The sequence below is a fragment of the Meles meles genome, chromosome 20 (genome assembly GCF_922984935.1).
Source record: "Meles meles chromosome 20, mMelMel3.1 paternal haplotype, whole genome shotgun sequence".
NCBI classification, from domain to species: Eukaryota; Metazoa; Chordata; class Mammalia; order Carnivora; family Mustelidae; genus Meles; species Meles meles.
This window is the reverse complement of record NC_060085.1, coordinates 60,309,263-60,324,436: the sequence shown is the minus strand read 5'-3', so window position 1 is coordinate 60,324,436 and position 15,174 is coordinate 60,309,263. Positions and strand designations below refer to the sequence as shown.

The 15,174-nt window shown below is 53.5% G+C and overlaps 1 protein-coding gene across 1 annotated transcript in view; it reads right to left on the bottom strand.

Annotated features, from left to right (window-relative positions):
• Positions 1-13,929, bottom strand: part of UROC1 (urocanate hydratase 1) — a 36,596-nt gene extending 22,667 nt beyond the window's left edge. The window contains exons 1-6 of the mRNA XM_045991413.1: positions 13,742-13,929; positions 6,371-6,501; positions 5,186-5,279; positions 4,190-4,249; positions 3,745-3,873; positions 3,554-3,615 (exon numbers count right to left, since the gene is read on the bottom strand). Coding sequence (XP_045847369.1) covers positions 3,554-3,615; positions 3,745-3,873; positions 4,190-4,249; positions 5,186-5,279; positions 6,371-6,501; positions 13,742-13,867 — 602 coding nt within the window. The 5' untranslated portion in view covers positions 13,868-13,929. The remainder of the gene's footprint in view (positions 1-3,553; positions 3,616-3,744; positions 3,874-4,189; positions 4,250-5,185; positions 5,280-6,370; positions 6,502-13,741) is intronic.
• Positions 13,930-15,174: the final 1,245 nt, after the last annotated feature.

The following is a 15,174-nucleotide window of genomic DNA, read 5'->3' as shown; positions in this document are numbered from 1 at the left end:
GAAGGGCTGGCACACCTATGGCATGTATCCAACTCAGCTGGCCACAAATGTCAGGTGTGTGTGCTGTGCCTCAGTGAGGCAGACTGCTCTGAAGGGCACTCAGAGCACCGTTTGCTGTGCGGTTACTGTCGTTACTGTGGGTGTTATTTACATAAATGGCCTCACTGTGTAGGTAGTGGTGCTGTTTCCGCAGGGGGCACAACAGCGGTGGCGGCCTTCCCACAACGGTCCACCCAGATCCTGCCCATTCCTATTCATGGCTCCACAGTATGCAATATCAGAAGCCACAGAACGTTCGCCCCTCCAACCTCACTCTGCAAACAACGCACCCCGCAGTGGCAGTGAGACGCCTCCTATCCCTCTCCCTGGGCCCCGGGAAGGAAGCAGGAAGGAGGCATACTAGGTCGTCGGTGCAAACATTTCAAATATGGACAGATACTCTCAAGTGCCAAAGTGACAGTCACCAGCAATGCATGTGCATGCCTGTGTCCATCACTTGATAGTCACCAAACTCTTGAATTTTCTGGCGATGCAACAGCAGGAGGACGGCACTTTTCTGCTGCCTTGACCTTCCTCTTCCCTGAGGACCACTGACAAAAGGACATCCTCCAGGGCTCATGGACACTCCTTTGCTCCTTCTTCAATTTCAACGCCCTGTCTCGTTTCTGTCGGGTTCCTGCTCCCCAGCAACTCTCTCCAGCCCCTCCTCTCTGCTGAACCAAGAGTGAAACCTGATTCCTGCACATCTGTGTCTGATGCCGCGTCTATCCCATAATTTGGATAAGGTGCCAGACCACCTGGAACTTCTGCATCTTCTTCTAAAAAAGGGGGAGGCGTTATCCTTGCCTTGGAAGGTTGTCTATTAAACAACATAAAAAATAGTGCTAAGATGATAAATACCTTCCCAGGGAGAAGGGTGAAACCATCACACGGCCCACAAGGCTGCATGGGCCCCTAACGTCTGCCAGAAGGAGGGCTCCCTAGTGGGCCCACAAACATCAAGCAGAGTGGGGGGAGGGGCTCCCTTTGCACTACGCAGAAAACGGTGTCCCTTCTACCCTTTCATGAAATCTCACGAGACTCTTTGAGGCAAGAGCTATTAAATTCCCTCTTTAGAGACAGGATCCAAGTTCCAAGGTTACACAGGGATATGCACCAGAGCTGGGAAATGATTTTAAATCCTTTTGATTTGGTCCTTTGTGCTCAAGTTATCCACTGCATGTTGCTCCCAAAATAGCTCTTGGAGGTAAGACTGTCCACTGTTCCAAGTCCACTGCACTTGGAACTTTGATCCCAGCTGCTGAGATGTAGTCGTCCTGGCCACCCCCAGCCTTGCTGGATGGACCTCGACCCACCCACAGTCTGAGACTGCCTGTTTTTCCACATCCTCCCTGGGACTCATTGCTATCTGTAGCTTTGTGTTTGTCCAACTGGTAGCGAGGAGGCTTTGCTTTAGTTAGAAGCTCTCAGATCCCGGATACGAGTAAACCTCTTCCCACCCCTGCGGGCATTTTGCATCCATTTAGTCAGTTGCCCATGGCACCTGGGTCAACCCTCAGGTGTGGCAGACTAGGTCTGACTTTGCAGTTCCACTCTCTTGAAACTTCCGTCCTCAACCTACAAACCAGAAGCACTTGTCCAATGTCACACTGAGGAGGCACTGGACCCAAGAGGCAGATCCTGGATGGGACCTCTGACCCCGCAGCTGCTTCCACAGGCACAGAAGAGGCTGTCGGGCCTCAGAGGAAATAATAGTAATGGTAACTACTTATGACCAACCAGAAAAAGAACTGAGTGTCTGAGCCTCAGTTTCTTCCTCCACAAAATGGGCTGAGAAGGGCACCTAGTGCTGAGACTTGGGTAGAGGACCGAATGTGAAGATATCTACAAACCTTGGTGACTATTATGATGGTTATATTATAAAGTATTAGCCTGAGGCCTGGGTAATTGGCTCTCAATACAACAGACCTGACCACACTTGGTCACTGGCGAGACCCCTCAATCCCCCGAACTCAGGACTGACTCCTGAACCCAGGAAATGCCTACAGGCTGCTGCCTGTCAATTTCCTCTTCTAGAAACTAAGGAAGGAACTGCTGGAATGGGAGAAGAAACATTTGAGAACAACCCCCTGTGCCTGACAGTTATCTCAGCCTCATTACAACATTAAAATCCCGCTCTGAACATTCATCCCAAGACCTACTAAAAGGGACCTTCTTATCTCCGTTTGGAGAGTGCCTTTGGACGCTATTCCCTGTGATGTCCTCATTTGTATGAATAAAATGACCTTGTGAGGCAACACTGCTTTGTGTGGTCTCTGTCCATAGCTCACCGAGGAGGGGACCCACTTTGTCGGTCCCGGTAATGGCTTTTCATGGTTAGTCTAGAGCAACACTTTTAGAGATCCACAAAAATATGCAGATCAGGACATCACTGTAGCATTCTTTATAAGCCCAAAGAACTGGAAAGAACCCACATCAGGGGGAAAGGGGTCCAAATAAATCATGCTACAGTTGAACAATGCAGGTAAAATAAGGATCATCTGGACTCACAGTCCCTGAAAGAAAACAATATTGTCAAAGGTGGAAGGGCTAGTGCAGAGGGCCTGTAATGGTCTACCCACACCTGTAACCGCCTGCGTAAGAAAAGTTTGGAAAGACACAGACTTGACTCCCCTGAAATGGGGCGTACAGGATGGGAGAGGGATTTCCCTTCCATTGTAGCTCTTTTATAACGTTTGAAGGGAAAGTTTGCAATTCAGAGCCTGAATTAATTTTATGACAAATGAAATGGTTGTACTTTGTGTCTTGGGGTCAGGGTTGCAATGTGCACACCTTTGTCATCTTATCAAATGGTGCACGAGGTTGTGTGCATTTCATGTAGATTTCACTTTAAAAGGAAAAAAAAAACTGGAAACAAATATTGAATTCCAGGCCATCATATCAGCAGCATCAAAAACCAAGCTGGTCAGGGGCGCCTGGGTGGCTCAGTGGGTTAAGCCTCTGCCTTCGGTTCAGGTCATGATCCCGGGGTCCTGGGATCGAGCCCCGCATCAGGTTCTCTGCTCGGCAGGGAGCCTGCTTCCTCCTCTCTCTCTGCCTGCCTCTCTGCCTACTTGTGATCTCTGTCAGATAAATAAATAAAATCTTGAAAAAGAAAAAAAAAAAAAACCAAGCTGGTCAGATGGATGGATAAAAGGATGATGGAAAGACAGAAAGGGGATACAGACTTCAGTAGTGTGTTAAACACAGAATCTCAGTGTTCACTGTTAATTCTCTCAAGGTTTTGTGTATTTGAAATTGTTCATAACGTAACAACAGGATCCACACTGTTCCCTCGCTCGCGAGTGTATAAAAACTGCAGTATGCATATCCACAAACACTCCTAGGGAATATGTCAACATGAAATCGTGCTTTGATACTGCCATTGTGACTGCTTTTTCTAATTGTTTTTAATATTGCTATATAGTTTTATAATAAAGCATGGCTGAAAAAAAATAAAGCATGGCTGAGGTGGAAACACCTTAATAGAAACTGAAACAGTGATGGGGCTTACATTGTGACTCCCATGGCAAAGAGCTTTTCATACTCTGTCCTGGAGGAGTAGTTGGGAATGACCTGGAAAAGAGGGATGGGAGCCAAGGTCTGGGGGCGGCACAGAGGAAACAATGGGGAGGCAAGTGTTGGGTGCACCTGGTTCTCCCGCTGCCCCAAGGCATGACCACGCCCAGCTGCCCCAGGACCCACCATCCCATTAGTGATGACCAGCCTGGGGGCCCAGGGGGTGCTGGGGAAGAGGCCCAGCGGGTGTCCACTATACATGACCAGGGTCTGCTCCTCCGTCATCCGCGACAAGTAGGACATCGTCAGCCAGAACTGCAGGGGAGAAGAGAGCACGGAGGGGTCTGTAAGGGGAGGGGTGCACCGCCTCCCAAGTTACCACCCAGGCCCAGAGAGCTCACCCAGCCCCAGGAGTCCTGCCGGTGCCCCATCCCCCAGGCCCTCATTACTCTCCAATGGTTCCAGGTGCCTCCAGGAATGCCTGGAACCTCCAGTACCCTGAGAATCTCCAGTGTTGGCATCTCAGGCATCAGGAAGGCAGAGACCTGAGTCCTGAGTTCTGAGCCCTGGGTTGTAAGCTCCTGCCAGGCCAGAAGACACGGTGGGGAGAAAGCCATACAGTCCAGCGTACCTGAGCCCAGTTACTGAACACCTGCCCATTTCCTCCATAGGTCACGAGCTCCTGGGGAAACTGGAGAAGACATGGTGTCATCTGAGATGGGGGGGCTGGGAGGGTCCCCACCTCTACCTGTGCTCAACAGGGCAAGGTGGCTGATGGCCCTTGAAGAAGGAGTGTTAAGGCAGAAAGGGCAAGGCCCCAGGACAGTAACCTCTGCGGGAACGTTAGCCCACCTGTGACTGGGTACGATCTTCATGTGAGGGGAGGGTCAGACCCGGATCTGGGATCAGCCCAGGGTCCATGTCAAGGGTCCGTCTGTGACCAGGTTCTGAGGCCAGGGCCAGCATTGAGGAAGCTCTCGCCTCAAGTGGAATATTCAAATTCTAGGACCATCTTGCCCTCAAGTTTAATACCTGGACACTCACCCCTGTGAAGGCCACCCTTTCTCAAACATGGGTGTCTGAGGTACAGACTGGCCCCCAAGGATGCCTGTGCCAGACACACGGGACCAGATGTGGCCACCCATGTGTGGCTATCGCACACTTGAACCGTAGCTCATCTGACATGCTCTGAATGTAGAATACACCCAACTTCAGAGACTTAGTAGGAAAAAAGGTTGTGAAACATTTCAATAGTGTGTGTGCTACAGGTTAAAATGATAGTATTTCTAATACATTGGGATAACCAAAATACAATAGTAAATCCTTTTTTTTTTTTTTTACTTTTTTTTACTTTTTCATGTGGCTTTTAGAGAATTTAAAATGACACGTGGGTCTATTATGCCAATACCGATGCCCCGGTGTTGGTGCTGCGTGGCGGTTACAGAAGTTACAGGCCCTGGGAGGAGCTGGGAGCAGGTTCTGTGGTCTCCTCTACCTTGTCTTTACAATCTCCTGTGAATCTATCCTTATTTCTAAATAAAAAGCTTAAAAGCATTGTATGTATGTCTTGAGTTCCATTTCTGTTGGGTGGTGCTCCTCCCACGCCTCAGTGTCCCCCAGTTGTTACCTGGGCCACAGCAGGGTCCAGGTTGTTCATGACCATGTGCATGACCGCCGCAGCAGCTCTCGTCCGACAGGGGTACTGCTCGATTGGGTAGGCTCTGCAAGGGGAGTCCAGCCACCAGGTGTGATGAGGGGAGGGCCCAGGCTGGCTGCCTGCTAAAGCTCGGGCCCACACAGGCCACAGCCCAGCACCTGGCCACACAGGTGTGGGCAGCATCCTGCAGAAGTCGCCAGGGACTTGACCGCAGAAGGCGGTTCCAAACCACCCAGGCCAGCCCACTCTGGTGCTCACTTTATGCTTTGCACACCTGCTCTTCCAAGCACAGAGAGTTAGGCCCCTGCCCACCTGGACCTCCCTTCCTCCCCACTTGGTGAGGTCCAAGTTGGAGAAAATGGACTTCGAGCAAAGCTGATGTCTGCTTTCCAGAAGCCTCTAATCCAGGTGGACTTTATTCGTCCCATCTTCCCTTCATGCCACCAGTGCTCCTGGGCATCAATCCCAGAGCGGATGCCAGGCTGACAGGCCCTGACAGGAATGAGGGGACGTGGTTCCTACTTTATGGGCATTCCCTGGGGCGGTTCCAGACAGATCTGGCATATCCAAGAACAATGGCGCTCAGAGTGTAAGCTCTGAGTGGGGGCAGCATTGTCTGGGAACCGTGGGACTGGACGCTCCTCCTGCCCCCACCCCCCAGCACTGCCAAATCCACAATGTGGGGTGAAGCCCAGCCACCCACATTCTCTTACAAGGCCTCCAGTACCAGGCACCGCTCGGCTTGAGACCGCTGGTGCGAACCGAAGCTGTTTGAAGACACTGACGGAGGCGCCCCCTCTAAAGCTCTCCTCATCTCGAGGCAGGACAAGACATGAGGTTTAGAGAAGGGATTTCATATACAACCGGGCTCCAGAATTGCTCAGGGTTGACTCCCCTGGATGGCAGGCCAGAGACACCTGTCTGAAAGGATCCCCTCATCTTCTGGCCAGGTTCAAGGCTACAGGCCCCGCACAGACAACAAGACAGCCACCACCCCCTCTCTGTGGGAGGGCTGTTGGTTCAGCCTACCATGGCTGTGGGCCTCCTAGTGTGGACAGCCTGGATTCCCCCAACCTGCTGACCTCCAGCGACGTCCCTCCCATACACTTCCTGCTCTGGGCCCCCTTGGAAGCTGCACCCGTCCCCAGCACTGACCTCATTTTCATGGTAGGGCAGAACCGGTACATGTAAATATGCCCATACAGTCGCAGCTCCTGGGCAAACTCAGGGGCCAGTAGCTCCTGGACGTCCGGGGGGAAGTAGCGCAGGGCATTCCTCAGCGCCAGCTGGGGGAAGAAAAAGAGGAGAGGCAGCAGGGGGCAGGGGAGCTCGGGGCCAAGCGCTGGGAGGCCATCCTCCTTCCCTACTTCGATTTGCCTCTGTTCCACTGAGAAGCTTGTGGCCCCACCCTGAGACCACCGAGTTCTCACTCTAAGCCCATCTACAATGTCACCTCCTACAAGAAGCCTTCCCTGATTGCCATACCCTCTTCACGTAGACAGACCTCTAGTCTCTCCCTTTGTTCATCCCAGTCAAGGAGCAGAGAGGGGCCTGCCCTGCGGCTTGCAGTGAGAGATAGGGACTCAAGGGTGGGGAAAGCAGATCTGCTAGGAGCCCACATGCACCTTGTGCATTTGTAGGGAAGCAACACTCCACCAGCTGCCAGCTTGGCAACCAGCCTTAGATGATGCACAACTGCATAGTGACTGCTCTGGAAATGAGACCACCCCAGATGCCAACCGGCCTGGGGCAGAGCCTGGAGCCAGAGACAGCAGGCCAAGAGAAAGAAGAAACCTTCCCAGGGTTTCTCATCCACCCCAAATCCCAAGCCGTCTTGTCACTCCACCAGACATCCCTGATGATCCTGGTCTGGCCTCAGGGCCTTGGCACTTAGACTTCCCTCTGCCTAAACCCGCTCTGCCACCCTGCCTTCTCTTGGAGGGTCTCTTCCTTTACTCAGGCCTCAGCCCAGGTGCTCCCTCCTCAGTGGCCTGCCCTGACCTCCCCCTCTTGACTCCCAGCCACTCCACCTGCCTCTGTCTCCTTCCCAAGCTTTTCACTGCTGGATGTTCTAGGGCTTGCTTGTTTTACTGCTTCCAATCTGTCTCACTATGCTCAAGGAGGGTCAGAGTCCTGGCAGACCCCTTCGTAGACCCCTCCTTCCAACAGCTCGACTAGCGCCCGGAGGCAGGCAAAGTGGGAGACGGGACCACGGTGACAGCCCGGTGTCTGGGTGGACGTTGAGGCCATTTCTTCAACCAGCTGACTCTGCGGCACAGACCGCTTTGGGGGTGGGAGAGGAGGAGCTGGGCGTGCTGAATTTATTCCTTCATTCGCTCAGTGCAGATCTGCTGAGGGAAGAGATGGCGGGAACTTGAGGAAGATAGGTGGGCTTTGGACACTGGGAGGCAGGAGGTGACAAGAGAAGATGCTAGGGCCCAGGACTGGGTACACCAGCATTGGGCCTGGTGGGACAGAAGTGCCACCAGGACGATGACGGGGACACCCAGCTGGGAGCACAGGTGCCTGGGGCAGAGGGCCAGGGGCAGGACCACCTGTCCGATGCACCCGGAGGTCGAAGGCTGTATGGGTAAGACACACTCAGGCCTGAACAGTGGCTAGGGATATGCGGCGGCAGGAGGACCTCTGACTTCAGCAGACGTCGGAATCACCCTGGTGGTCTGGTGCAGCCTCTGACCTGTGTCCCTGACCAGTTCCCAGGTGCTGCCGCCGCTGGCCGGGGACCCCATTTTGGGAACCACTACAGGACAGCAACGAGGATGAACCTTCCACAGTGACACACAGAAGCCAGGCAGCTTCTCCCAGCCTGCTGTTGAGTGAAAGAAGCCCACACTTAAGGGACATGCTGCGTAACTCTGTTGACAGGCCATTCAAGAGCAGGTGTGACCACGCCACACATTAGAAGGCAGGACAGCAGTCCCCCTTCAAAGCCCGGGTCTGTCACCCTTTCCCGGTGTGCCTGTGACATTCGTGTCTGTGCACACGTGGTTTTGGCTGCTTTCTGCGCGGGCTGCACCTCAACACAAAGATGGTGGTTGTTTTCTAGCCGGCGTAGAGCTTTTCTCATAAGAGCTTGCCAAGCGAAACCGAGCATTTAAAGAAAAGTTTCTAAAACAATACGTAACACACACATACACACACCATCTACACAAGACTTGAACCTCACTACACAGCCCCTGATAGAGTTATCTAACACACATGCAGTAAGAATTTCTTCAGTGAAAAAGCGTACAAAGCAGCAGCTCTGTTTGCTGGCCTGGATTCAATATTCCAAGCCTCTGACTGCGAGCAGCTTTCAGTATCAAGATGAGAAAATGGTACTCAGACATGTTGTGTCTGCCCAAGATCCCACCACTGGCCTGAGGACCCTGGGAATAAAAATCAAGAAAAAAAGAATGTAAGAATGTCAGAGGTGGATTATCACTGATGAAATTATGGCCCACTAATCATATAATGCATGTTCTAAGTGGGTTCTTTTTTTTTTTAAGATTTTATTTATTTATTTGACAGAGAGACAGTGACAGATGGAACACAAGCAGGGGGAGGGGGAGAAGCAGACCCCCTGCTGAGGAGGGAGCCCGATGTGGGGCTCGTTCCGAGGACCCTGGGATCATGACCTGAGCCAAAGGCTGAAACGTAACGACTGAGCCACCCAGGCACCTCTCTAAGTGGGTTCTTACTGATTAAATCAAATGTATTTAAGACACATAAATTGGCAAGAATATTCTAGACAACTCCTGCTCCCACCTGGTCTTAATAGGCCTAAAACTCTAACAGAACAGTGACCTGTTCCCTTAGGGAAAGAGGATGAATTCATAAATGCTCTGGATTCCGCCATCAGGTTGGAGAATTCAGGATGCCTGATGGTGTGATGGGCAGGATAATGGCCCCCAATGATGTCTGCATTCCACTCCCTGAAGCCCATGAACATGTTAAGTTATGAGGTAAAAGAGGTGTGATTTTTGCAGATGTGATTAAGGATTTGAGGATGGGAGACTGTCCTGCATTACCCAGATCAGCCCTATATATCCACCAGGGTCCTCATAAGAGGGAAGCAGGAGGGTCTGAGTCAGAAAGAGAGATTTGAATTTGGCTAGGCAGCTGGCTTTGAAGATGGAAGACAGGACAGGACGACCAAAACCAGCAGACAGCCTCTAGAAGCTACAAAAGGCAAGGAAAGAAATCGGCCCCCACCCCCTGCGAGTCTGCAGAAGGAATGCAGCCCTGCTGCTTATTTTTAACTTAATATTCTGCAATATATTTAATGTTACTGAAAATATATTATGAACTTTTGAGACATGTGAACATAAACCAGGACAATCTCATATGTAATATCTGCACCCCCAAAATGGGAATCACCAGACTCAATCAGAGAGCAAAGGAACAAGCATGATTTCAATATCCTTGCATACACATCAGTGTTGCTTGCTCGTGGCCCAAGGGAACCCATTTCAGATTTCTGACACTCGAAATTGTACGAGAATACATTTGTGCTGTTTTAAAGGCACTCCTTTCATGGAGATTTATTCCAGCAGCCCTAGGAAAGTCATAGACAATGACAGAATCCTGCCTTGGGAACAGCATCACTTCTGCCAGAAGCAAATCTTTCCTGCGTGGTGGCTGATCACCTAAAAGGATACCAGTGTGTGACTTGTTTAGCTCACAGAGAGTGTGTGGCGTGGCCCTGTTTGAGTCACCCCAGTCCCCACACCCACTCTTGCTCGGGCTTCATTAGGCACGCTCTGGCCCGAACTGGAGCTGGCCTCCTGGGTCTAAACTGTGGCCCAGGTGCTTGCTGGATGGGAACGGGGCAGCCTCTGCAGGGGCTGAGGCTACAGAGCTCGGGCTCTTCCGATCTCAGTGTATCCCAGAGGGGTGGGGTGGGGGGGCTATGTGGCACGTGCATGCTTCACCTCCCTTCTCCTCTTCTGGAAAATGAGCACAGGAACAGCACACACGTCATAGGGCCATCTTGACGACTAACTGAAGAGGGTCTGGCACATATATGTACCGTGGGAGTGCCAGCCATCAAAATAATCATCGCCCACACTCATGGCCCTCCATGCTGCCGATTCCTTCTTCTAGTTGGGTCTCCTGCCCACCCTGCCCTTCTAAGGAATCTGGAGAAACCTTTATACTCTTCGTAGAGAGTATTGCAAAGCAGCAGGTCATGCCCCTACTCAGAAACCCTCAGGGGCTCCCCATTCCTCATCTGACACAGTCAACACTGCTCTTGGCTTTCAGAGTCCTCAGTAATTTGGCTGGGCCTGACTCTCCAAGCTCCACAGCCAGCTTGGAACTCCACGGGGCCTCCTTCACCCCCACAATACTTAGGACAGGCCCATCTCTGCATTTTTCACTCACTGCCCCTTCTGTCTCCAAATGGCCCTCCTTCTTGGATTTCCCAGTCTAAGAACCCTGCCCATGTTGCCAAGACCACCTCCTCCAAGAGACCCTCCTAGGTTTCTCCTGCCCAGTAAACTCTTGTAGGATTTGGCTGGGGCGCTTAGCGTAGACTCTTGCCTGTTCATTCAACAAACAGGTAGTGGTGTCGCCAAAGCCCCAGGAATGAACCCAACAGAGTCCTGCTCTTAAGAAGCTTGAGATAGTGTGTTATCAGTGTTGGGGACACGGACACAGGTGGAGGTCTTTAGGTCTTGGTATCTGATGCCCAGAACAGCCCCTGTGGGTGGGGCAGGATTTGGAGAAAAGGTCACTAGGAGTGATTGGGTATGGCACCAGGGGGTGCTAAAGACATTTCTAGAAGAACCGCTGCTCCTTCTATGATGAAAATTTCCCTCTGCACCACAGAAGCTGTCCTGCGTGTGTGCTGAGAATACACTGACTAAAATTACAGCCAGACCATACTCTATATTTAAACAGAGAAATCTCCTTAAAGAAGAACAAAGAGGGAAGGGCACCCTAGTAACGAAATATTGTGCACCAGTTATAAGAACAGGACAACTCTAAACTCACCAATAATGAACGCCTAAAAAAGCGGACGTAGATAGAATGCGTCTATATTCGTAATAAGGACACACACACGTTTTGTATGTACATGGAATGCGTGCGGCAGGGTATGCCCAAAAAACGGCCATGGTGACTCAGGCGGAGAAATGGGAAACTTTCACAATTATAATACTTGACTTCCTTGTCTTATAAAATTACCTGGAAAGTTTACTCCAAAACTCAGAGACATGTTTAAATTTAAAAAAGAGTTAAAAACAAGCTGAGGGAAAAGCATAAAGTGAGCTGCTGATGAAGTCACTGGGTTTGGGACTGCCTGGGAGAAGCTTCTCGTGTTTCTCACATGTGTTCTCACACGGGACGCTTCTGGGACTGATTTGAGGGGTTTCCCCACATGACCAATTCTCCCCAGCAGCTGGGGGGCCTATGATTCAGTTCGGTCCCGACGCCATCTACCCGGAGTCTGCTCACCCTCGGAGCTATCACACAGTCCCAAAGACTGCCCCTCCCACTTCAGATGCTGGGTCACACATTCCGGCTTGCACCTGTCCTTCCCACCAACCAGCTACATAGCGGACCTCCCACGACCTCCTTCCTTGGGCTCCTCATTTGCTAGAACAGCTCACAGAACTCAGAGAAACATGTCCACTGGCATATTATATAACAAAGCTTACCAGAAAAGATACCGATGAACAACCAGGCGAGGAGGTACACAAGGCAAGGTCTGGGGAAGGGGCGTGGGGCCTCCATGCCCTTTTGGGGCACCACACCCGCCCCCGCACTTCGGCGTGTTCAGCCCAGCTGTCGGAACACTGCGGTTACGGGATTTTTATGGAGGCTTCATTCAGCATATAGCATGATGGGTTGTTAACTGCATTTCCTACCCCCTTCCCCATACAGAGAATGGGGGGTACAGCCCCGGGTTCCAAGTTTCTAATCATGGAATGGCCTTTTGGGTGAAGGTTCCCCATCCAGGAATCCACCCACAGTGGCTTCCTTAGAACAAAAGAGGCTCCTATCACCCAGGAAATTCCAAAGAATTTGGGAGCTTTGTGTAAGGAGCTGGGGTCAAAGACCAAGTACTAGCAGGAAGGGGGGCAGGGCCGAGGTCAAGATACATCTTTCTTATTATCTAACAGCCAGCCCCACGCTGAAGGCTGGCTGACCCCGACATCGTAGGTTAGGTTAAAGGGCTGCAACAGCACAAACTCCCACACCGCCGGTAGCCCCTACTCCAGGAGTTTTGTCCGTGTCCTTCAAGCAAATGGCGACACACCCAGGGCAAAGCGGAGGTGACCCCGCTCCTCAGCTCCTGAGTGCCCTCCTCCCAGCACAAGAGGCCATCACACAACCTGAAAAATATCCCCTGAGATGGGCCGGCGGCAGAGCCATTCGGGCCCTCAAGGTCAAAAGTCTAGGCCTTGGCGCCCAGCCGGGAGGTGACCGAGGGGGAGGAAGCTTTAATGACCATCTCGACGCAGTTGAGTTGGGCCAGATGAGCACCGCCCCGCCCCCACCCACACCCCTCACCCCCGGCACCCCGCCCCCACCCTTCCCCTTGCCTCCGCCCCGCCCAGCCCCGCCCCAGCGCCCCGCCCCCACCCACACCCCTCGCCCCCGGCACCCTGCCCCCACCCATCTCCTGCTTCGCTCCGCCCAGCCTCGCCCCCACCCCGCCCCAGCGCCCCCAAGTCCTCCCAGCGCCCCGCCCCCACGTCGTGAGCCGCGAAGGGCGCCCGGTCTGGGGGCAGCCGCCAAGCGCCGCAGTGCTGCTGCGGGGCGGGCTTGCGTGACTCCTTTCTCGGTGTCGGTGCTCACGTGTATTCCCAGCAGTGCAGAGCAGAGAAACGGGAGCGCCCTGCCGGTGTAGCCTGCTTCACTCGTCGGGCCTCCCTGCCGCGCGGTGTACCGTTTGCCCCCAGCTGGCGCGGACACGGCGTGCTCCTGCCGGTCAGACCTGCCGGGGTGCTGGCCGGGCGCCCCGGTCCCGGGCCGTCTCCGGCTCTCGGGGCTGTGCGCCACGGCGGAGACCCCCGGCTTCCGCCCTGTTCTCACCAGCACCATCGCACCCCCAGTGGGGTTTTAGCCTTGCGGCAGCTAACCCATCACAAAATTCGGGGGCAGGAACACAGGCGTTAGTGAGAGCTGACTTCGCAGACCCTCAAAGCCATATGCGTGTCTGGGGCGGGAGGGCACACCCGTGGCTGTGCTTTGGGGTACTTTGCCCAGCTTCACTCGTCTGACTGGAGGCCACGCAGTGTCCCGCCCCGCTCCCTGGCTGGATGACCTTGAGCCACGGGATCTCCATGGGTCATGGGTAGTTGGGGAGAACATGAGGAAGGGGGCGGTGGAGTGGGGAACACACGGACTTTCCTCATGCCATGACCTCCCCAGGAGGCTCTGGCCGGCGGGGATGGGAGGTTGAGTTGCGAAGCTGCGGCTCCCGCAGAGACAGCAGAAATAGGAAGTGTCCATCCGGACCATCCTTAGGGCACCGGAGGGCAAAAGGCCTGGCGGGAATGGGGCCCGACTTTTTACCTGCTCCTCCGCGGGGCTGAGTCCGGGGGTCCTGACCGGTGCGTGGGGCACCCCAGCCCAGCGGCCCCTGTTCTCCGGGAGGGGCCGCAGCGGCAGGCCGGAGCACAGTGCCTGGAGGCTGGACATGTCTGGCTGAGGCTGAGACGGAGGCCGGCTCTGTGGGGAAGTCGGGCAGAGACCGCACAGTCACGGCCGGCGGGCGGGGACCTTCCGCTCCACCTCCTCCAGCGCCTCATTGGGCCCGGGTCCTGCAGAAGGAGCCATGATTAGGTCATTGGGTCGTTGGCCCCTAGCCTGGCTGCCTGCAGTATTGACCTGAGGCGGGGGCAGTGTTCTGGGGAGACAGCTGCTCAGGGGTCTGTTTGTCCTGTTAGTGGGGTGTTGGCCTCAAGGGGCTGTTTCCTAGGACCCAGCTTTGGAGAGCCGGTGGGCTCTAATGTGGGGTTTGCTTGGCAGTCTTACCCACGCAGGCGAGGCTGGGTTGGTATCTCGATGATGGGGAGGCATGGGATACTGAAGCTGGCACAGAACGCATGGTCCGTGCAGAAGGCGGGCAGTGCCCCACCCCAGCAGCAGGTGTGCTCTTCTCGACTCCCAGTCTACACACTGCTTCATCCCCTGCCCAAAGCTCTCTGTGAAGGGCCCGACTGGAGACGGCTCTCATCCTTGATTTCATTAACAACCTTGCAGGAAAGTGCTCCTAATCAGTCGTGTGCTGCAGACGGGGAAACTGAGGCCCGGGTCCCACTCGCACAGCCAGGAAGCGACCGCACTAGAATCCTGGCAGTCTGGGGAAAGCAACACGTTTGGATGTTGATCTAGCTCAGCTCCTGACCGGCCTGTGGCCTTGGGCCTTGTCCCAGTCCACACAAGGGGGTGGTAATTTACCACTCAGGCTGCGGGAGGCACAAACGAGTTGTGTAAGCACCAAGGGCAGTACCTACTCCAGGCAAGGGGAGAAGAACAACAAACATCTTCCGAGTACTAAATGCACGCTTTGGAGCACGTCACGTGATCCACTTCACTTTGTCCCCTGTCAGCCCCATGGACTGCACCGTCCCCTTCTCTGGATGCGGAAGCTGAGGTGGAGAGGGGTGGCAGGAACTAAGACCACAAAGCTGGATCTGAACCCTCAGAACCCAGAGCTCGGGCTCTATACACCCTCCCAGCCACTCTTGAGGTCCCCCTGGCAGACCTCACCTGGCAGATACGCCAGAAATCAGCTTTTGTAAAATCTCCTCATTTTGAAATGTTTGCAGTCCGTTAGAAAATGGTGGATTTTATCAGCGTCGACGTCCTGGTTATGACAGAGCTCTGCAGTTTTGCAGGAGGTTACCGATGGGAGAATGGGGCACAAGGGATTGTCTCTCATAGCACGCATCTACAAGAATTGCAAAATAAATAACTTCATTTTTAAAACATCGTACAAGCTA